The 23,865-nt window shown below is 40.1% G+C and overlaps 1 protein-coding gene across 1 annotated transcript; it reads right to left on the bottom strand.

Moving 5' to 3' along the window:
• Positions 1–854: 854 nt before the first annotated feature.
• GHITM (growth hormone inducible transmembrane protein) lies at positions 855–23,606 on the bottom strand. Its single transcript, XM_067465627.1, has 9 exons — positions 23,506–23,606; positions 17,439–17,600; positions 15,601–15,700; positions 12,236–12,347; positions 10,425–10,566; positions 7,471–7,579; positions 5,588–5,776; positions 3,483–3,660; positions 855–2,095 (listed from the first exon to the last, which is right to left on the bottom strand). Exons 2-9 carry the CDS (start codon positions 17,565–17,567, stop codon positions 2,008–2,010), a joined length of 1,047 nt encoding a protein of 348 aa, XP_067321728.1. The 5' UTR covers positions 17,568–17,600; positions 23,506–23,606; the 3' UTR covers positions 855–2,007.
• Between the last annotated feature and the right edge of the window lie 259 nt (positions 23,607–23,865).

Raw genomic sequence — 23,865 nt, 5'->3', positions numbered from 1 at the left:
ATTGCTGCCAATGTGCCGGATCTTCCTGAAGTGAAAACAGATCTTCCAGCTGTATTTCGCCCTCCCAAATTCGGGCAGCTCCTGAACTGAATGGGGGGGGGGGGGGGGAATTGGACAGCGAAAGCAGCACAAGGTTTACTCGAACTGCACACCCCAACTGGATAGTGTTGCATATCTCTAATCTCCCTGATAAGTTAACTGGAAGAGAGAAAATGTTCAGAACACCTCTGCCATAGGATTACCGTCAGGTTTTACAATGTATTGTAATGTAATATAGCTGAGTCATGCACTGCTAATAGGCTTCTATTGGAAATGCTGAGTCATGCATTAGTTAATATACAGAACTTCATTTGGGGAATGTGTTCTGGTCTAGTCCAGGTGATTGTGAATGATGTATACCTGGGTCTGAGTTAAGTTAATGAGTTGGGAACCAATCAGAGATTGCTATGTGTAATTGTATAGAATTGTATATAAGGAAGTCATGTAGAGTGTATACTCTCTCCTTCTGCTGTGATGCTGTTCGTCGAAAGCTCTATGTAATTGATTAAAAGAACCTGTCTGCTAAGACAAGATATAACTGTGTGCTGTGGTAAGTTTGTAATGTCATCTAGACTGGGGAAAAACAATAGTAAAACTGACAATGGCCGGGCATGTGCTCAAGTGTCTGTAAAAGAGTTCCAGAGTGCCTGCAGGCTGTGGGAGAGAGTTGACTGAAAATACTGTGCAGGAAGAAACTACTGGAAAGCGCTGAAGTTGTGCAACTGATCTGCTGCTGAATTGTGAAATTAATCTCAACATTAAGAGTATCATTTTATCTAGGCTTTTAACATCTCAAAGAAAACAAGACTGATAAATTGTTGGGCTAAGATTTTATTGGTTCAAGAACCAATCCATGTACAGACTTTAAGAGATGGAAGAAAAATTATTAAATTGCAGCCATTAAAACAGATAAATGCCACAGCATTTAGGAGGCTTCCACAATTTTCAAACAACCTTTATTTGACCTGACAAATTCATGTTTTCCCAGCTTTAAAAATACTGCAGTTGTAAAAGTGTGATATTTAAATAACAGGCAGATCCTAACTAAACATCTTTGGAAATCGCTGCTCTGTTGTTTGGGGAATGGTGCTGCTTACTTCCCAGGATCAAAGAAAAAATATAAGTTCATTGATAGCATTTGGAATTGGGAACATAGGGGGAAGCTTCATTCAAAGACAAAGCTGTTTCCCAGTGTGGATTTGAACCAAAATGGGAGGTCTGGAGGCGCCAAAAGAATTCATTTTTTTCGTTTGCTCTGCCATTTGTGATATTAGCTCCATCACCTGTAGTTTATTGCACTTAAATACTGTTTATGCAATTTTTGGAAGGCAAGCTGCACAGGCATGATTGTAGCAAACCCAACATGGCAGAAAAACTATCTGGCTGACTGACTCCTTATTTTTCTGCTTACATGCAAAGAAGGCCCTACGCAATTATCCCTTCAGAGCGCTTCTTTATTAGCCATTATTTTTCATCAAGCACAGAGGTGCTACATTCAGTTACGATGAAAAAATTGGTCTAATTAGGTGTACCACTTCTTGAATTCACATTGGCTTTGACGCTTTGCACTTTCTGACTGATGCTTTATGTGAAGTAGGTTGTAGCATTGCACAGACTTTCACCTTTCTGGAGGAAGGAATAAAATGTACATCTGCTACAAACATAATTATATTGAAATGAACTTTGCTCCCATATTAAAAATAAAGCGCAAGGAGGTGAAAAGTGACTGAGTCGCATGCCAACAATCCTGTTTCCGCTCAGCTCTTTTAAAAATTAAACAGGAAACTAACAGTCAAGTCACATTATACTGAAAACACCTGAAAGCTCATGTTGAAGTGCTTAAAACATCTGACTCCTACATGAAAGCTGCTTGTACACAACCATAGTTTTATTCAATATTATGCACTAAGCAGACAAGCCAAAGTGTTTGATGACCCATCATTACAGCCTGCCAGAAGATGCTGCCCTCTACTTCTTCTTCATGCCACCTCCCCCAGCAAGCATGGTGGCCACCCTGATGAAGATGTTGAGAGTATCCATATAAATGCCCATACATCTGAAACACAAAAGGAAGACAGTTCAATAAGAAAAATAACAACAAGTAACTTTTATTGTGACTCTATGTGTAATTAATTTGACCAATACAGAATAGGATGATGCTGTGAAATCACCAATGTGTCCTTTCATTGTTCAGCTAAAACACACTTGTAAAACTCATAAACAATATTCGTTTAATGTATTGTAGAAGGCTTTCATGGCCAGAATCACTGGGTTGTTGTAGGGTTTTTGGGGCTATATGGCCATGTTCTAGAGGCATTTTCTCCTGACGTTTTGCCTGCATCTATGGCAAGCATCCTCAGAGGTAGTGAGGTCTGTTGGAACTAGGCAAAAGGGTTTATATATCTGTGGAATGGCCAGGGTGGGACAAAGAACTCTTGTCCGTTGGAGCTAGGTTTGAATGTTTCAACTGACCACCTTGATTAGCATTTGATGGCCTGGCAGTTGTTTGGTGTGGCTTGTTGACCATAGCAGAGCACCTGATGAACCAACCTGGACACAGCATATTATTTGAGAACACAGAAATGCTGGATCACTCTAACAACCACCATGTCAGACTACACAGAGAAGCCATTGAAATCCACAAGCATGTGGACAATTTCAACAGAATGGAGGAAACCATGAAAATGAACAAAATCTGGCTACCAGTATTAAAAAACTCAACAGCAAAACAACAGAGAGGAAACAATCAGGCACATCTAATCACCTCTCAACAAAATATTGCCCCAGGCATCAACAAGCCACACTAAACAACTGCCAGGCCATCAAATGCTAATCAAGGTGGTCAGTTGAAACATTCACATCTAGCTCCAACGGACAAGAGTTCTTTGTCCCACCCCGGTCATTCCACAGATATATAAACCCATTTTCCTAGTTCCAACAGACCTCACTACCTCTGAGGATGCTTGCCATAGATGCAGGCGAAACGTCAGGAGAAAATGCCTCTAGAACATGACCATATAGCCTGAAAAAACCTACAACAACCCAATATTAGTTTAGGTTAACTTTTTATAGTCATTATGCCCACGGGCACGTCTTTCTTTAGCTACCAACCCTCACAAAACCTCCTTGCTTAGATGTCTGAATTTTGTTCCTACTCAACCTAGCCACTTAAGTAAATCCAGGCTTGTCAACAATCACACACAATGTTTTACTATTGTTAACTGAAAACATTCTAACATTCTATCTATTCTCATTGTCCTCCCAACTTTAAGCAACTTTAAGATCTACTACTAGAAGTCTGTGGTTTCACTCCTTGCCAACTTGGAGGCAAACACCAATCAGTTCAGAAAGGGGATGGAAGCAGGATGAGGCCCACAACATGAACTTTACTCTTAAACCGATCTTATCTTTTTGTGTTAAGCTTAGCATGAGAAAACACTTACGAGTTGATGGGGTCATACTTCTGCAGTCCTACACCATACATTGGTAGAGTTTCTGCACGCTTCACAACTTTCTGAGTATCGTAGAGCAGGAACAAACTAAAAAGAACCAATCCACCATAAACAGCCACAGAATAAAGGCCTGCACCAAGGGCAGATGTTGGAGGAAGGAACATGGATCCTGGAAAACACATATATGGACCATCAAGAACAAATATGTTACATCAATACACACTTATACCATGTTTTCACTGAGTTTTAAACTGCCACATATACATCACAATGGGCAGCATTGTGTCTGAACAACTTATCACCATCAGCACTAAGATCACAAGGCATTCCTTATTATAACAAACTTCAGTCAGTCTTCTGTATCTATGGAATTCAACATCTGTGAATTCAACCAACCATATCTTTAAAATATTTAAATATTAGCACAGAAGTGTGTCATTTGTGGCTCACAGATTTGCGATCTAGCTCATTCATAGTTTGTTGGCACACAGTTGCCAGAGCAATCATCAGGGGGGAGTTTTTGTGAGGTGCTGATGTGCAATTCTCAGTCATCAGTAGTTCATATAAAGGACTTGAGTGTTATGTGGGGTTTGGTATCAGCGGTGAGTGCTGGAGAAAAATCCCATGGATATCGAGGGTCACCTGTACTTAGATGAACCTCCACTTTGTCTTTTGTCTACTTTTTATACATCAATGCAAGGGATAAAAAAAGGAAGGGCTGTATTAAAAAAAACAATTCTAGTTTTAAATCAGCCAACTGGCTCTAGTGGATCTACCTTATTACATGCCTGGAAACTTCAAATCATAATAGAGTATGAGTACATGAAACTTATGTACCATATACAATTATATATTGACTTACAAGTTTAATTCATCCTGTGACTGAGCTCTTAACTCAAATTGCTCTGTTTTTATGTCAAAACAAATTTTCCCATTGAAATGAAATTTAAATGCTACTAATTCGTTCTAGCCCCCCACCCAAAACTACACCAATTTTTGTTACATGTTTTTAATTTTTAAAAATGTACTTTATGAATAATAAATGTATAAAGATTATGCATAATAAAATAGAATATAAAGAAATAAACTGGATTTATTAAGTATAGAGTACATAAGTGAAGGAAAGCTCTCTCGAGTTGGATGAGGGGGAGGATTGGAAGGTTATAAGTTTCCTTTTCCTACTATGAGTGGGAAACTTCGGTAAAATTCTTCTGCAATGATAATTTAAAACACGGGTCCTCAAACTTTTTAAACATAGGGCCAGGTCACAGTCCCTCAAACTGTTGGAGGGCCGGATTATAATTTGAAAAAAAAACAAACAACCATGAATGAATTCCTATGCACACTGCACATATCTTATTTGTAGTGTAAAAAACACTTTAAAACAATACAATAATTAAAATGAAGAACAATTTTAACAAATATAAACTTATTAATATTTTAATGGAAAGTGTGGGCCTGCTTTTGGCTGGTGAAATAGGGTTGTTGTTGTTGTTGTGTGCTTTCAAGTCGTTTCGGACTTAGGTTGACCCTGAGCAAGGGCCGGGTAAATTACCTTGGAGGGCTGCATCCGCCCCCTGGGTCTTAGTTTGAGGACCCCTGATTTAAAATGACAGGTATCTGTGTAACTCGCCTATTTTATCAGGATATAAGTTTACTGATGATAGATTCATGGCCCCTCACCTTTCCTACAATCTCTCCAAAGCCATGGGATTGTAGAAATAACAGCTAAGGGCAAAGAGCTTTCCTGGATGTTCCCTTTAAAGCTCTGCTTAAGATGGCGGGTGTACTCTTGCAATAGCTCTGGTTCAGCTCTTAATTCAAATCTCAGCTCGCATGTCAAAGCAAAAATCGATTGAGCTCATATCTCAAAAAACTTGTAAGTTGGTTCACAAGGTTTCACGAAGTCAACCTCTTCTATAAGTCAAGGATGGGGGCCAAAATTACGGGTTTTGATATGGCCCATGGATAAGTTGAGAGTCATTCCACAGAGGAGGGAATGTGCAAATGCCACTTGATTTATACATGAACATATACAGTATACATTCAAATGCACCATAAACATAAAGCAAACTCTTAACAGATTATCTATTTACCGACAGAAGATGCAAGCACAAAGCCAAAGCCAACTCCCAAAGGTGCTCCCATGTTCAGAAACTTCTCACTTGGTGCACACATGGCCACAGTAGACAAACCACCTACGATTCCTGCTGTATACCAAGCAGCTCGGATGAGCAGGGGACCCCCCAGAAGAGTCATGGGAGCTACCACAGCACCCATAACACCTAAGTGAAGAAAAAGATGGTGTTTACTTACTTTAAGAAAATACAAGGTTCTTCTCAACTCTTTTTGCTTTTCTTTCATTCAGAGTAAGATTATATCATATGAGGCACTACAAAAAGGAAATCTGATGAAATGTTTGTCTTCAGATGAGAGGCTCTGCTTATGTGTGTAACCAGTATAATGTCCAAATTTTATGGGGTTGTGCCAGAAAGCATTTTATGGGGATGTGCCAGGTTCCTGTCTTTAGAAGTTAGGCAAACTGGGACAACTTCTTCATGCAACCATGTTCCCATCTATTGATAATCAAAACACTCTTAAACTATCCCAGATTATTTTGCCACTCTTCGTTATGGGCTAGTTACAGCTAAATGGCATGAAACTAGGGAGAATTAAGACAAAATACTTAAAATTGAAATTCCAAGTTGTGCAACAGTGATCTCCAAGGAGACATAAAACTAAGATTGCAAACATGCATGTTAAGTAAGATTGTTTTTTTTCTTTTAATTCTCAAAGTCCTTCATGTGTATTATCTCAGTTATCCTCCCATGACAATTGTTAAAACAGAAAAACTATTAAAAGTGCAGAGGGAGGAGGAAAAAATCCTCCTACATCCTCCAGCAAGAATATGCCTGAAGTAATATTGCAATCAGAACTAATCAAACAAGGGAATTTTCAATTCAGAGCACACACAATTATTCATTATATCACACCTCATACAATATGTCACTTATAATGTGATAAATGCTTTTGAAACAGATACTTCATCAACCCAAATTAGTAGTCTGTATGCTAAACTCAATTACACAATCATGCACAGAAAATTGTATAGCTTCGGGGACTAGTCCATCATCTTTTGGGATGCTATTATCAAGTGACCGTCAACTTTTAAAATGCTTTCTTTGAGGACCCAAGGAAATACCACAGGAAAGGGGAAGCCTTTCCCCTTTGGGCCCTGGCCATTTTATATTTAAACTTTCTGGCACCTTATGGCATGTGTCTCCAAGTTCGCGTTTGTCCACAATATATGGCCACAAATTTAACACTAGTGCAGGAAGAAACTATTATTATTATTATTATTATTATTATTATTATTATTATTTCATTTCTTACCCACCTCTCCTCATGACTCAAGGTGGGTTACAAAATAATTAAAACATACAAATACTGTAAAAGTCAGTATCATGTCCAGATAACCTGTTGCTGTGAATGCAGTGTAACAGAACAGAAAAAGCTCTTTCAACATCCCAAGAATAATATGTAAAGGCAACCAATTAGAATGGAAGAGCAATTCTACCCAAAATCAGGCCAAAGGGGTGAAACCATCTACTTAAATCTGATGGGGATCTACACCAAGAAGCTATTCAATCAATAGTTGAATAGTTGGCTGAAAGGGAAGAAAGGTGCCACCTCTCTCAGAACCATTATTTTTTGCAATTCTGCAACCCAATTCCAAGGGTTCTTTATCTGCCAAGACGGGGTGGAGGTGCCCAATATTTTAGAAAGCTCTCTTGGGAATGTTTTTGATCATGCAAGTAACTGTTAATTTTCAGTCCGATTTTTATTAGTGTTGACTGTAAAAGTTACATTTGACCAATGCAAATTCAAAATCTGACTGCATTAAGAAAGGCATTCAAGATAATATTGTTGACAAATTATATATATTTGAAAATAATAATGAGAATTGCAAACTACATACCTGAATACAGCATCCAAGCTAGATGTTTAGGGACAGGACTTTGCTCATAATCTATTGATCTAACCAACATGCCAACTCCAATCATTGCTGCAAAGGTTGCACCTATTGCCTGTAAAAGATTATTATTACAATTAAATCATTTTTACAGCTATTTGAGCATTATGCATTTTATTTATTCATTTATATCCCACCTTTTACCCAAAGCTAGGACTCAAAGCAGTTTATAAAATAACTATGTAAACAATTTTGCATACCATAGTTTAAAGTAAAGTAAATGGAAGCTGCTGTATATACAGCATTGTCTCTTTGAAGAGTTGTTCGTGCATTTCATTTTCATTTAACTACATTACATTCCTATTATGTTCTACATTAAAGACAACATGCTACTAAATTATCAAGACTACCCTCTAGTGGACACAAGGAACCTGATTTGATTTCTTTTTCATATGAAAAAGACTTTCTTGACCATTATCTCTCCTAGGAAGCATTCCGTACTGCTGTTTAAGTTACTCCACAAATGGTTCGTTCACAACAGAAAATCCTGTCTCTTTCCCCCTCTGAAAACACTTTCTTACTTTCCAGGGGGCAGATTGTTCTGTTCGTAACTCTTCTGATAACAGCAGTGTAACAGCAAAAGGTCCAATGACACCAATGGATCTAGTCAATTTGGACTAGCAACTCAACTTACCATATTTTCTGGCATACAAGACAACTATATAATATGACCCCCCAACTTTTCAAGATAAAATACAAAGTTAGGGATATACTTGCCATATAAGACTACCCCTCTTCCAACACTATGCCCATCTAGTTATAAGAAACCAAAGTGCAAAACTAGTCAATGTGAGGAAGGGAGGAGAAGAAGAGTGCAGGGGGGGGGGGGGGGTGACAGGCCGCATTGCAGCTCTCCTCCTGCCACCGCCTGGACCTGCTGGGAGTCGTAGTCCAGAGGCACTTCCTTGGGCCTAGGCAAGCCCAGTGACCTTTGGAGGAGAGCGGTGGGGGCAGAGCAGGACCTTGAAAGTAGAGTGGGGGGGACAGCCCAGTGGGTCATCACCCCCAGTTGGTCTTCATGGCAATGTGGCCCGCTAGTCCTCCTCCCTGCACCCCTCCTCCTCCTCCTCCCTCTTCAGGCTGTGCCACTAAGGGAGTTGGATTTTATTCTTTTCTTTTATTCTTATTATTTTTATTTTATACTGGGCGTATTAGACGACCCGCAACTTTTCATAAGATTTTCCACAGTTAAAAAGTTGTCTATTACGCCGGAAAATATGGTATTTTTTTGGTAAGGGCTAATTCATTAATTCTTAGAGTTTCTATCTTTAGTCACAGTACTGCCCGATTGTAGCTTGAAATTTAGGGCAGTGAAAATATGGCATGATGGCACATTCTGGTTAATGTGCTTGGAAAAGCCCTTCCCTTTTAGAGTAACATGATAAATTCAAGTTTGGCCTACTACAGAACACTTCATCTTCATCTCATCAGTTTCCCACTGATAAGCACATTAAGAAGATAATCTTCAAAGAAACTTTTAAAAAATGAAGGGTGAAAAGCAGTGGAACCTTTAAGAACAAATACTTCAAGGTGAACCTTAATTTGTAGTACTACAGATACCACCATTTCTGTCTCTCACCATCTTTCCTTTCTATAATGAATCTTAATGGCATAACTGTAAAAAGTAATAAAACTATAGATCAGAGAAAAGTTATCTATTAAACCTGGGGAAAACTGTATTCATAGAATACCCTTTTTCTGGAATTATAATAGGACAACACCTCTTTCTGAATGGGCATAGGCCCTGGTAACAATACTGTAATAGTTGACACTGTTGTTGAAGTAGCTGAAGATGTGCAAACTAGGGCTGGGCAGTTTTGTTCGTTAATTTCATAATTCGTTATTGATTCGTATTTAAATTAGCTTACAATCCGATATTGAGCCATGCAGGAACAACTAAAAATCGAAACGAATTTCTCAATTTATTTCGTAATTGTTTCGAAATCGTTTCGAAATCGTTTCGTTATTATTTCCGTATGTCTGGTGCAAGTTTTATAGTTGTTTGTTTTATCAGTGATAAAAAATAAATAAATTATCACACCAACAGTCAACAACAGAGGGAGAGGGAAGCTTCAGAAGTTCCCCCTGTCCCATTTGGAGGTTTTTTTAGCGTATTGCACAATTGCGTCTGCCATTAACGAATCAATTCGAACTAAATAATGAAATCTTTTTAAAGAAAAATTCGGAATTCTTTTAAAAAACGAAACGCAATGGACCCCCTAAAAACGAAACGAGTTTAGAAACAAATTTTTCCGTTGTTATCCAGCCCTAGTGCAAACCTATTTTTATTCAGTGAGAGTACTTCATTCTATAATTAGTCACAGAGAAATATGTGCCTATTGATTTTCCATTTGAGATAGAAAAAGCTCTGGAATATGCCTACATTCCCTGAGCTTTGAGTCAAAGTCACAATTCACTTGAAGAATATTGCCTCAATATTGCCTTCTAAGGAGAAAATGTAATTCTAATCCATGATAGGCTGATTACTGCTCTTGAGATGTCTGGTCTGCTATATTTTACACTGGCGTATATATTCGTTATTGACCAGGTGTCAGGGGTACTTCTCTCCCCCGCCCCATCCCCGCCTTTATTCCCTCTTTTTCTGTCCCTTATCTCACACCTCTTTCTCTTTCTTTTCTATTCTGTTCTTCCTTCTCTTTTACTTTCCTTTTTACCTCCTTCCCTTTCTCTCTTCTCCAGCTCTGAGAGGGCCTAACTCTCAATGTCTCCAGGGAAACATGGCTCTCTTTGTGGCTCTTTTCTCCCTTCCTCTCTTTCCCAGTAACATACAGAGAGCCACTTCACCTAGCAACATGCTTTGTGGTACAGAAAAATGGACAAGTAGATAGACATACTATGACTCTTATATGTAGATAGGTAACACACAAAAAGGACCTTACCAACCAGGAACCCCTCATCATTAAACTCATGAGGGCAGGAGATCTACTGACTAGTACAGCAGACATGGCCGTCAAGCCAATGCTTCCTGCAAAATACATGTAGGTGGAGCGGATTCTGTCCTTCACATACTGTGGCCAAATCCTGGGAACAAAAGAAAATATAGGTGTGACATATTTTATGGAATCAATATGGTAACCAATTCAATCCTCAAATTGAACAAAAAGGTCTCTAATGTCGCAGACACATGATATAATTTAGCTTGGTGACCTCCCCGCTCCCCAACATAGCCTGTGTTATCTGGGAATTCTGTGCAAATAAATAGATTACTATCAAGAACAACAACAGACTGGCTCCAGACTCGGTTGTGCACAGAACACAACCATTAAGTCAACAAAGCAAGTGAATCATGGTCAAGTCTCACTGGTTTAAAACATCCCTATTGAAATTAATGGGTCTTGCTACTCCCAAAATACAGTAAACTCCTATATCGGCAGGACCTGTACTCACAGATTTACCTCATTGGAAAAAATAATTTCTCTCTAGAACTTTTCTATGGCATAGTTCCACCAGAAGGTGACCTCTGAGTTGTGCTGTTGGATCTAGAAATGCTAGAGAGATGTTATCTCTAGGTATTTTCTAGGCCCTTTTGTATGAGTCTACTGTTTGCTTCCACTAGAAGTTGTTCCTTTCAATAGGGTTTGCCACTAGCCATTGTTTTGTATTTCTATGGTAAGTTCAGAAATATGTCCTCTGTGTAAATGGAGGTTGTATTGTAAGGCTGGATTGGGCTTTAAGTTTGAATACTTAGTCTCCTTGGAAACACATATTTTGCAAGGCACAGCAGTACATACCTTTTCAAAGCAGTTTGGTATTTTAAAATTATATTTTTTAAATATTATTTGTCCTGAAAGCAATTCAACCGAAATGTTTACATGCTATACCACATTATAACTACCTTTTGTGTGTGTGTGTGGTGGTGGTGGTGGGGGATTTGCACTTAAATAAAGAAAACTATGTGGCTGTTAGAAAGAAAGATCCTCCAACATCTTTTCATATTACAACAACACACCAAAACAACTGTCAGAAAAAGAAGTATGCAGATCATCATTTCAAATTTCTGGTCTCACTGGGAAGTAATTTTTAGTTGATATATTTACCAATAAAGTCTACAGCTTGAATTATGATAGATAAAATATTGTAATGCAACCAGAACAGTAATACTAATGCACAGCAAGAAAGACTTCAATGTCTACTGTATGAACTGTATATACGCATCAATAAGTCTAGAAATTTTAGTCAAAATTTGACCCCAAAAACCTAAATTGATTTATCTATGGTTCAATGTAAATGCTGCACCTTTACTCTTATCCAAAAAGGAACCATCCCCTTTTTTTGAGTAGAGTAGCAGAAGGTCTTTTTAAATGTCTAAGTGAGAAAATGGCCATGGCAGTGCTGGTGCTTTACCCTTTCTGTGGAATAACCATCAACTTCTCCAAAGATCATATCAAAACACATAATTTTGGGCCCCAAACCTGCCCTCAATGTATAGATGAGGTCAATTATACATGAATATACACAATATTTCTGCAGTAGCAGAACTTTCTCACACTGTCATTTAGCTTATGACAGCAATCCTCTACTCCAATTTTGTTTCGATAGCTATTTTAAAATTGATTGTAGTAATGAGAAATCCTCAGTTTTGTTTATGATTTAAAACAATCCTATTTCTACACAGATTTTCACCAAAACAGTTCTAGTTACTTTGTTTTAACTTACAAAGCTTAAAAAAAAACATTTAAGACATTCTTACATGGCTTTTTCAAAGGCTCCAACTTCATCGGACATCCCCAATCCATAGTAGCAGAGGGCTCCAAGACCAACAACAGCGCCTCCAGCAACAATGAATCTTCCCATGCGGTCAACTGGCAAGAGAAAAAACAGCAGTGAACCATCTTTATCTGTATTTGCCTCACAGTTGGGATAATGTAATTTCTGAAATATGCGTGAGACTGAACATGGTTGAATATGTGTGCTCATAATGCATAAAAGTGATAAGACAACTGAAATCGGAGTACAGACCTCCTGTCAAGTAACAGTTGGAGAAAGCTCCATAAAGAAGAATATCTGAACAAGTTTTGATTTGCTTACTAAGTCTTCAGAGAAATTTGCTGTTTCACTGTTTTATATTATTTTAGCATTTTAAGTTTTAAACCACTCTGGGTGCAGCCGATGACTTGTAGAAACATTTGTAAACAAAGAAACAAAACGTGTTTGATATAGAACCAGGAATTATGTTTTGAGTACCGTAAAAACCGGCATACTAGACGACTTTCTAAGCCAAGAAAGTCATCTTAAAAGTGGGGGGGTCGTCTTGTGTGCCGGCTATAAGTTCCACCACTTGAGGATGCCGAGAGCGAGGGACGCGAGCAGCCATTAGAGGCCAAAGGGAGCCTGCTGGTCTCGCAGCTCAGCTGGCCAGCACTCCCGGCAGACCTGCCGATCCTCCTCCTCCCCCCTCGCCATCCCCAAGCAGCGCAGCCTGTTGCTCTTGCCCTTGCACAAGCCCAGCTGGCCATCACCCCCGGCAGCACTGCCGCTCCTCCTCCTCCCCGCCCTCCTCCTGAAGGAAAAAGGGGCAGAAGAGGCTGCCCCCAAGCCTCCCATTCCCGACCTCTTTCTCCCTCTCCTCTCCTTCCTCAAACAGTGCTACTCAAGGAGAGTCCAAACAAAGGCACCTCCTCCGAGAAAGTCCTGCTGCAGAAACTTCTTCTTTCTCCCTCCCCTCTTTGGGGTTTCTTTCCTGTCTCTGTGCTCAGCTCCCTCTGAAAGAACAGCCGCTCTTAAGTTTTCAAAGTTTTCAATAGCCTGCAGAGGGAGGAAGAAAAGGGTCTCTTTCCCCCGTTTGGTTTTGTTTCTGCATCCGAAGAAGGAGGCAGCCTTAAAGGGGAAGTCCCAGTGCAAGGGCCATCCACTCTTAAAGGGGAATCCCCCCCCCCCAAAAAACTGCCACAGATTCAGTGCCATGGAATCACAGGAGTTGTAGTTTTACAAGGTCCTTAGCCTTCCCTGTTTAAGAGAGCCAGCACCATACCAAACTACAAGTCCCAGTTTTCTATCAGATTGTTTAGAATTTCAACTCTCACAATTCCTAACAGCTACTGGCTGGGTTGCTGTGAGATTTCCAGACTGTATAGCCATGTTCCAGAAGTGTCCTCTCCTGATGTTTTGCCCAGATCTATGCCAGGCATCCTTGGAGGTTGTGAGTTCTGTTGGAAACATGGCAAGTGGGGTTTATATATCTGTGGAATAATGTCCAGGCTGAGAGAAAGAACTCTTGTCTGCTTGAGGCAAGTGGGAGTGTTGCCATTGGCTACCTTGATTAGCATTGAATGGCCTTGCAGCTTCAAAGCCTGGCTGCTTCCTGCCTGGGGGAATCTTTTGTTGGGAGGTGTTAGTTGGTCCTGATTTTTTATTGTCTGGATTTCCCCTGCTTTTGAGTGTTGTTTTTTATTTACTGTCCTGATTTTAGAGGAGTTTTTTAAAATACTGGTAGCCAGATTTTGTTCATTTTCATGGTTTCCTCCTTTCTGTTGAAATTGTCCACCTGCTTCTTGTGGATTTCAATGGCTTCTCTGTGGAGTCTGACATGGTGGTTGTGAGAGTGGTCCAGCATTTCTGTGTTCTCAAATACTGACTGTTAGGAATTGTGGGAGTTGAAGTCCAAAACACCTGGAGGGCTACAGTTTGCCCATGCCTGATTTAGATCTATCTCAAAAAGGGTATATTCATCAAACCCTTTGGGCATGACCTTGGAAATATCTGGCTGCAGTGCAAAATGTTCTCACATGTTGGGTTTTGGAAGCTGCACAAGATGGCTTTATGACAACTTCTGTCCCCTCAGCTTACCACTAGCTGCTTGCATTGTGTCTTCCTGCCTGGCAGGAGTGAGTGGGTTGGAATGGATGGCCATTGGAGAACTCTAGCGTTCTGTTGTTGTTATTGTTAAGCAGAGTTGTATGGCCACCTGTTAGGAAGGCTTGCATTGTGTCTTCCTGCCTGGTAGGAATGGGGTTGGACTGAATGGTCATTGAGCTCCCTTCTATTATTATTGCTGTTGTTATTGCTATTATTGTTGTTATCATCTGTCGGGAGGGCTTGGACATGTGTTCCTGTCTGGCAGAATTAGGGTTAGACTGGATGGCCATTGGAGTCCCTTCCAATTCTAGATTTCCATTATTGTTGTTGTTGTTGGGGAAAGGACATTGGACCCAGCCCTGGTCTCACTCTAGGTAAGGTAAGGTAAGGTAAAAATTTATAGAACTTTATTACGCTCCATGGAAACACAACTGTTAAATAAATAATAAACATACAGGAGTTTACAGGTGAGGTAAAGGTTTTCTCCTGACGTTAAGTCCAGTCGTGTCCGGCTCTGGGGGTTGGCGCTCATCTCCATTTCTAAGCCGAAGAGCTGGATACTGCTTTGATAGTCTTGGATTTGAAATCAAATCTGATGTTTTTATTTTTTATTTTTATTTGGTGTGCGATGGAAGAGGGGTGGTCTTATACGGCGAGTATATACCAAACTCTATATTTTAACTGGAAAAGTTAGGGGTCGTCTTATACGCCCAGTCGTCTTATATGCCGGAATATACGGTACTTGAAATAGTGCAGTATGCAGATGATGTTGGACTGAAACTTCTAGCATTCCTCATCATTGCCTTTGCCTGCTAGGGCTGTGAGAAATGGTAGTCCAGTATTTTGAGTATTACACAATTCCCATCCCCATGGCAGACATATTGCTTGCACTGAATTCAGACATCATCAAAACCAGTTTGGAAACAAAGTAATTCCAAAATCTACTTATTGCAACATTTTAAATGCATGTTGATTTAAGTTGACTCTATAGTAGAAATGTAATAGGACAGCAACTTGCCAATTTCCTGCTGCCTCTTATTTTATTTATTTATTGATGTAAAACATTTATATTTCACCCTTCTCATCCCACAGGGGACTCAGGGTGGAGCACAATATATATATATGGCAAACATTCAATGCCAGGACATAAAATCATAAATATATACAAACATTAAAATCACTTATATATAAAATCATTATTTTGTATTTCACCTTGCCTCTTCTCTGACAACTAGTGAACTTTAAGGAACACACGCACACCTTTAAATGCTGTCTCCATTGATGGTTCAAAAGCAGCTTCTTTAATTTCTTGTCCAGTTTTCCCCCGACGTATTCCCACCCTAGCTCTGGAGGCATATCCCTGTTACAATAAAAAATAGATTCTAGATTTCTATTCAAAAAGTAAATGGATTCCCCCCGCCCTTGCATTTTGGACCATAATTCAGAGAAACTATATCTGAGTAAGTATAACTGACAAGTATGAATATAGTTAACTGGAAAAATAGTGCTAAAATGGATAATGGCTTTTAGAAAAGACTCAAACATAGGCAAAAGGCAAATGGAATTAGAATTCTTTCTGGCCTTGTGTTACATATAGTGACAAAAATACAATTAAGCACAGAGAGAAAATCAAAGAGGTTTTAGAAAACTAAGCAATTAAAATTACTCGGGAAAATATTTTCCTATATTGTTACTATTACCTGCACATGAAAATTAGATTCTGAAAGACAAGAGAGTCTATAAGCCTAAGGTGGAAGCAAATTCCCCCTAATACGCAAGTAGTAAGAATGGAAGTCTGAACGATCTCTTGCCTAATGCAAAAGTTCAGAAAGACCATGGCCATCCACAAGATTGCATTATTCACATACATGTAGAAATCAATGCATGATGAGGCAGCCTAGGATAGGTTATAGGCCACACCATGCAGGACCTAAGCTATTAAATACAATAACCTGGATTAGGCAGTAGAATATGAGACCATCCACACTGTAGCAGTTTGACATCACCATCCATAGCTTCATCCTATGGATTCTTAGTGTTTGTAGTTTGTTGTGGCAGCAGATCTCTGACAGAAAAGGGGCAAGATCTCCAAACACCAGAATTTCATAATACTGAGCCAAGGCAGTTAACGTGGTGGCAAACCGCTATAATTCTGCTATGCAGATACAGCCAAAGTTACCAACTATTGGAGACCATAAGTAGGAGGTTGTTTTTGCACTCGTGGCCTTCTTGCAGGCTTCCCCCAAAGCATTCTGTTACAATGAGGAAAACAGGAAATTTACTGGTATGTTGATCAATCTAGCATCAGCTGCACTCTTTTTCCAGCAGGAGAGAAATAAAACCTGCCACATACAAACTACAGTTCCCATGTTGTCTGGATTTGGAAGAGCTATGCTGTTTAGATTATAAAGACCAACACAAATTTTGGTGCCTAAAATGTTAGACTGTTTCTGGGTGTATTTTACCCACTGATTAAAAAAAAATGTACCAGTTTTCACCTATCAGCTCTAGGTGATAGGTGAGATACAAAACATATACCACATCCCAGGATTCATCTATTTGTCCCTAGAAAATCATGATAACCATATCAAGGAAACTAGAGCTGATTCCTATCCAATACAATTTTATGAATCAACCTCCAGATAACTGGAGGAACAGGCCTAAATACAAAGACACCAAGATTTTTTGTTAAGTTGTGTTATACTTAGGAGAGAGTGAGAAGTAGAATGAATGTACAAACTCCAAAACTGGACGAGCACGTTCACAAAGCAGGAAGCGATCTTTTCATAATGCATCCAAATAAAGACCAGTAAGTCACCTGTCCCCTGAACAGAAACAACTGGGCTTGACTGCACGTTACTACACTTTTCTCCTGCATCTCACACATGTCACAAAATTTGATAAATGCTTATGTTACATTGCATATTGGTGTTCCAATGGATAGATCTAGGCCATTTTGGGTTTTTAAAGTAGAAAACCTATATAACACACTGAACTGTGTAGTGAATGACCAATCTGCACATAAAGGATTTAAGAAAAACCTCAAGCATCAAAAATATAAATCTCAAAACAAGGATTGGTTTTTCAAAGATACCTACCTGATAAGGCTGCAAGAGCCACTGCTTGGTCTTGAGAGTGGAATTCCTAAAAGCCGGAGCATGACTGATGGCAGGGCCGAGGCCCCTGCTTGGAAGGGCCCGGAGGCACACCAACCTTGCTGCCAACATAACTGCGGCAGTCAGGCCAAGTGCAAGTCCTTCCTGTAACAACATAAAAGCAAGACAATTAATCCTCAGCAACGGTACTACAGGCATAGGGAAAAGGGTGGCATGAAGAAGCAGGCAAGTTCTATAATATTGTTGTGTAAGAACAGCTGGATACAATAGTGCTTCATATCAGGCTGCTTGCTCTACCAACTCTGGCTGACCAATCTTAAAGATCTCTAGCAAAGATCCAGTGTGGCTCCACTACTCAATGGTTCTGGCCCAAGCTACCTATCCGAACGTATCTCTGCTTATGAACCCACCAGGACTCTAAGATCTTCTGGGGAGGCCCTGCTCTCGATCCCGCCTGCATCACAGGCACGGCTGGCGGGGACGAGGGACAGGGCCTTTTCTGTGGTGGCCCCTCGGCTGTGGAACGCCCTTCCCATGGACATTAGATCAGCCCCTTCGTTAATGGTGTTTCAAAGAAAACTAAAAACCTGGCTGTTCGAACAGGCGTTCGGTTAAACAATGCAATGTACACGATGAATATAGGAAACGGAATTATGGAAGACGAATTGGATCACGATTCTAGTTACGAGACGTTAATATGTTGTTATTGATGTGTCATTTCGTATATTATGCTGTTAATGGTTTTTAAATTTTGTATGCTGTTGGATTGACTTTTGCTCTTGTTGTAAACCGCGTTGAATCGCCTACAAGGCTGAGAAATTGCGGTATACAAGCAAAGTAAATAAATAAATAAATAAAGATCCTTTAACTTGGAGAAGCCATAGATTTAATGTGGAAACCAAGGAAATTTGACATGGAAAGGTATTATTCCAGTACTAAATTGTAGTTATTCCCAATTTAGATAGAGAAGCAAAGGATCAAATTCAAATAAAGACAGCACACTCCCTTCAATGTTGACAGGTGATTAAAAAAATATTTCACCTGTCAACAAATGCAAACAAGTTCCAAAGGAAAAAAAGTAAACAGAAAGATTCCCCAAGAGACAGAGGGTATTTTACCTTGGCGCTTCTTTACAAAACTAGAAGGCCACATTGTTTTAAACATGGCAGATAGCAACTTCAGGGATAAGGAGTGTATGCAAACTTTGGAAGTTACTGTTTTGGACTATAATTTTCCAATATCCCCAGCCAATATGGCTACTAGCAATACTGGCAGCCAAGACTACTAGAAATTATTCCACACCAACACATGGGCCCCTGTTGTTTCCTCCAAGTTCCCATTTTGTCTCATTAGAAAAACTGTAGGTATTATAAGAGAAAAAAACAGAAATATCATACTCTCCCACAGCAGTTTTCTTCCCCCACAGATCTTAATTCCAGTCCCGTTTAAGAACAGGCACTGTAAGGGTCTGCTGGAATGTACAGGATTCAATTCAACAATTTTTCAAAACTTTCCGTGAGATAGACTTTTGGTGTCCATGGTGAAAAAGGCACTATATCAGTAGTTTTCTGTAATTTAATTAATGCAAAACTAGCAAGGATTCAAGAAAAATGTCACTAAATTTTCCATCTACCTCACTGTTGTTGTATGCCTTCATGTTTACAGTTCATGACAACACTAAACTGGGTTTATGATAATCACAGGGTTTTCTTCAGAGGTGGCTTGTTTTTGCTTTCCCTTTGAGGATGACAGGTTGTGACCTGTTCAAGGTCACCAAGTGGATTTCCATGACTGAGCACGGACACGCCTTGTCTCCAGAGTTATAATCCAATACTCAAACTACTGCATCACACTAGACCTTTCATCTACTATAAATTCTAAATGACTACCTGACATTAAGTACATAACAATGGCAACATAAGCTAGGAAAATATTGCACAAATGTGTCCTTCTCTTCCTACTAATTTCAAATTATTTTGAACAGTGTCCTTCTAGATGAAAAAAGATATTACAAAACTTGGCTGATATTAATATCAACTGGACTTTTAAACAAACAAATCTAAGTTAAAGAATCATTATGTCAAAGAGATCTATGAAATGTGTCAAGAAAAGAGTTGAAGTAAAAAAAATCATATTAGTTTTTTAACAGGGCTGGTTGTTTTTATACCATAATATATCTACATGGGAAACCATTCAGTTAATTGTGACTCTATGAAAAACCTAAAGAGCGGTTGACTGACAATGTTAGAAAGAGGACTCTTACTTAAACTGCATTCTTTTTCATACTTGACCCTGAGTAAGTCACATCTGACTGTAAAAATGTGAGACTTTTAAGCAGCCAGATCTAGGACTGAGGTATTTCACTTAAAATTTTAAAGTATCACATATTTTTAGAAAACAAAGTCTGCTTTCAGCTTCTCCAATTTCTTAAAAATAAAAGGGCAGAGTAATAAAAATGATGCAAGAAGCAGTAACACTTCTTGGCACAAGACTCTACAAGAAGTTATCATTTTTTTAACAGGCAACTAACTACATGCTGAATCACTACATACCGAGTCATAACCATGTGACATCACAATGAGTTTAAAAAGTCATGTGCCCTATAGTTCATTTTTTAATCTGAAAAAATTATCAGAAGATGCAATTAAGAAAAAAATATATGTTGGTTGATACTGCAATCTAGAACCAATTTCATGACATTATTTTTTTGGAAACATACTGTCAGTAATATCCATCTATCTATCTATCTATATACACACATACATCTATATACACATACATACATACACACATACATACATATACGTATGTCTGTATGTGTGTGTATGTATACATATATATCTATATCTATATCGAGAAAGTGTGTGTATAGGGCCCCAGGTGGTGCAGTAGGTAAAACCACTGAGCTGAAGAACTTGCTGACCGAAAGGTTGGTGGTTCGAATCCAGGGAGCACGGTGAGCTCCCACTGTTAGGCCCAGCTTCTGCCAACCTAGCAGTTCAAAAACATGCAAATGGGAAGGTAACAGTGCTCCATGCAGTCATGCTGGTCACATGATCACTAATCATTGTTTCCACAACCAGCCAATGTTTTCAAAATCCAATTATTACAGGGTCAGAAAAATGGGATGAGATCTTCTCAACAAGGACACAAACTGCAAAATAAACCCGAGGGTGATGTTGTTGTTATTACTATTATTTCTCTCCAACACGGAGACCCAAAGCGGCTTATACATTAAAAGACTTTCAGTACATTTTAAAATTTACAAATATGCAAACATTAAAACAGAATAACATAGAGAGGTCATCCAGAATACTACTCCTGTCCACCTATGCAAAGGAAGCTGTCCAGACCCTAAACCAGTGCCTCAGTAATGGATGAATGAGGGCAAGCCAATTGAAATGTAATCCAGACAAGATTCTGATCAGAAGACAAACCAGGGAATAGGGATTCAGCCTGTGCTAGATGGGATCACTCTCCCTGAAGACACAGATTGCAGTTTGGGGGCCCTCCTGGACTCGGCACTGAACCTAGAGGACCAGGTGTTGGCGGTGGTCAGGAGGCCTTTGCACAAGTAAAACATTTGTGCCAACTGCGTCCGTTCCTTGAGAAGCTAATTCTAGCCATGGTAGTACATATCTTAGTTACATCCCGTCCGGATTACTATAACATGCTCTACGTTGGGCTGCCTTTGAAGAGTGTTCAGGAACTTCAGGTGGTTCAAAGATCTGTAGCCAGGTTGCTCACTGGGGCTGGCTACAGGGATCAGACAACCCATCCGTTGTAGCAGCTCCACTGGCTAACAGTCTGTTTCTGGTGACAATTCAAAGTACTGGTTATGACCTTTAAAGCCCCAGACAGTTCAGATCCAGGCTATTTGGCTAACCACATCCCCATTGTACAAAATTGCCTGGGCCCTGAGATCTTCAGGAGAGGCCCTTTTCTTGGTCCCAACTCCATCACAAGCCGGTTGGTGGAATGAGAGAACACACCTTCATTCTTGGTGGCTACCCCTTGTCTCTGTAACTCCCTTCTTCATAGGGAAGCCAGAATGGCTTACTCCCTGATATCCTTCTAGCAGCAGGCTAAAACCTTTTTATCCAGGCAGGCTTTTAAAGATGAGGGTGTTTAAGATCACTTCTGGGGGTGCTGTGGTTTTTAACTTTGAAGGTGTTTTAATGGTTTTTAACTGTGGGAATTTTTTAAATACTAGTTATATTTGATCCTGTTTTAATGTTAGTATATTTGTATATTTTTAAATGGTTATGCTTTTTTTTTTCTTTTGTTGTGTCATGAGCTACTTGAGAAATTGCAAGTTACTTCTGGTGTGAGAGAATTGGCAGCCTGCAAGGATGTTGCCCAGGGGACGCCCAGATGTTTTGATGTTTTTACCATCCTTGTGGGAGGCTTCTCTCATGTCCCCGCATGAGGAGCTGTAGCTGTTAAGAGGGAGCTCATCAGCGCTCTCCCCGGATTCGAACCTGCAACCTGTAGGTCTTCAGTCCTGCTGGCACAAGGGTTTAACCCACTGCGCCACCGGGGGCTCCAGTGGTTATGCTGATGCTTTTCTTTCAAGCCACTTTGAGTCCTTTTGGGGGGATATAAAGTGGGGCATAAATGTTCCAGTGTGCCTTCCCAGAATAAGGAAAACTCTTAGCAATATGTCCTCAAATGCACTTTAATATTGATTTAGGATTATCTGCGTCCCCTCATCTTTCTTTAAAAACCTTATCCTAGTTTACCCTACCTTGTTCATGTCCAGCATTTTAAATTTTAATTATTACATTTGGCCTGGCCATAGGTTTTTAAATGTTATTGTTATGTTTATTGCTTATTGTGTATTTCTTGTTTTGCGTTTTACTTTAACTGTTTTGTATTGATTCATTTGTTATCGCTTTTGTTTATTGATAGTCTGTGGGCTTGGCCTCACGTAAGCCGCACCAAGTCCCTTTGGGAGATGGTAGGGGGGTACAAATAAAGTATTATTATTATTATATAATAATTATAATTGTATTTTAAGTGTATCTGTCCGAACGGATCTCCCTCTACGTCCCACCTCGGAATCTAAGATCTTCTGGGGAGGTCTTGCTCTCGACCCTGCCTCTATCACAAATGAGATTGGCGGGGATGAGAAGCAGGGTCTTCTCGGTGGTGGCCCCTCACCTGTGGAATTCACTCCTGGGGGAAATTAGATCGGCGACATCCCTCCTTTCCTTCAGAAAAAAATTGAAAACATGGATTTGGGATCAGGCATTTGGACAACCTGGCAGATGAAAAAGGACGTGGTGGGATTGACAAATGGAATGGAATTATGGAACTCTGAAAGACCCACGCTGAGCTCGTGATTACTTTTTAGTGATTGTGTTATATATTGATTGTTTAATTGTGATAAATGTTGATTGCTGTTTTTATATGTACATGTACTCTATGTAGGTATCGAATTGTACCTTTTTTGTAAGCCGCCCTGAGTCCCCCCCTTGGGGGTTGAGAAGGGCGGGGTAAAAGTAACTGAAATAAATAAATAAATGCCGTTAAGATCCATAACAACATAATCAAAGCTAATGTACAAATACAGGACTTCCAAAACCCCAAAGAGGCCTGGTCCTAAGCATTTCAGATGAGGAAGGCCCAACCTGGACAGAATTTCTGAGGCCCCTTCCACCCAGATGAATAAAATCCCGCATTATCTGCTTTGAACTGGGGTATATGGTAGTGTGGACTCAGATAACCCAGCTCAAAGCAGATATTGTGGGATTTTCTGCCTTGATATTCTGGGTTATATGCCTGTGTGGAAGGGCATTAAAAAGTATCAGGAAGACCAGCTGTAAAACCAGGAGCCTGCCTCAAAGGCACTGAGGCCTCAAGGGTCACGTTGACGCAGTTTGGAGGATGCCAAAAAGTCAGTCCCAAGTCTAGAAACAAGAGATAATGAATAATTCAAACAAGGGGCCCCTATTTGGCCTCCCTTATTCTGTGCAAGAGCTGCTACACCAGGCTATGAAGGCCCCTTCCCAAAGAGACTCTTCTCCTTCTCTGGCGACCCACTCACCTCTTCGGCGTCAGTTGCGTAGCGTACCTGTCTGGCCGGCAGCAAAGCCTTCTGGGAGGAAGGGAGGCGCGCGCCCCGCCCGCGCTCTCATTGGCTCCTCGCCGTTCCCGTGGCTCTCATCCAAAATGGGCACGCCGTCTCTTCGTCGGCCATCTTAACTGAGGGCAGCATTGAGTTCTATCCAGCCGCGTTCATCAAATGGCTGCCGCTGGTGGGGAAGCCGCGGAAACTTCTAGAGGTCCCGCCTGCGCTGAGGCTGGCGGTCCTCCATTTTGGTTACTGGCGTTGGAAGCCATGTTTGTTGCGGTCACGGAAGCGTCACTTAGGGACGCGGACGCTGCGCACTGAGCAACGCAGGCC

Source organism: Anolis sagrei, chromosome 3 (genome assembly GCF_037176765.1).
Source record: "Anolis sagrei isolate rAnoSag1 chromosome 3, rAnoSag1.mat, whole genome shotgun sequence".
Classification (NCBI taxonomy): Eukaryota; Metazoa; Chordata; class Lepidosauria; order Squamata; family Dactyloidae; genus Anolis; species Anolis sagrei.
The sequence above is the reverse complement of the archived record's forward strand: the minus strand, read 5'-3'. Positions and strand labels throughout refer to the sequence as shown.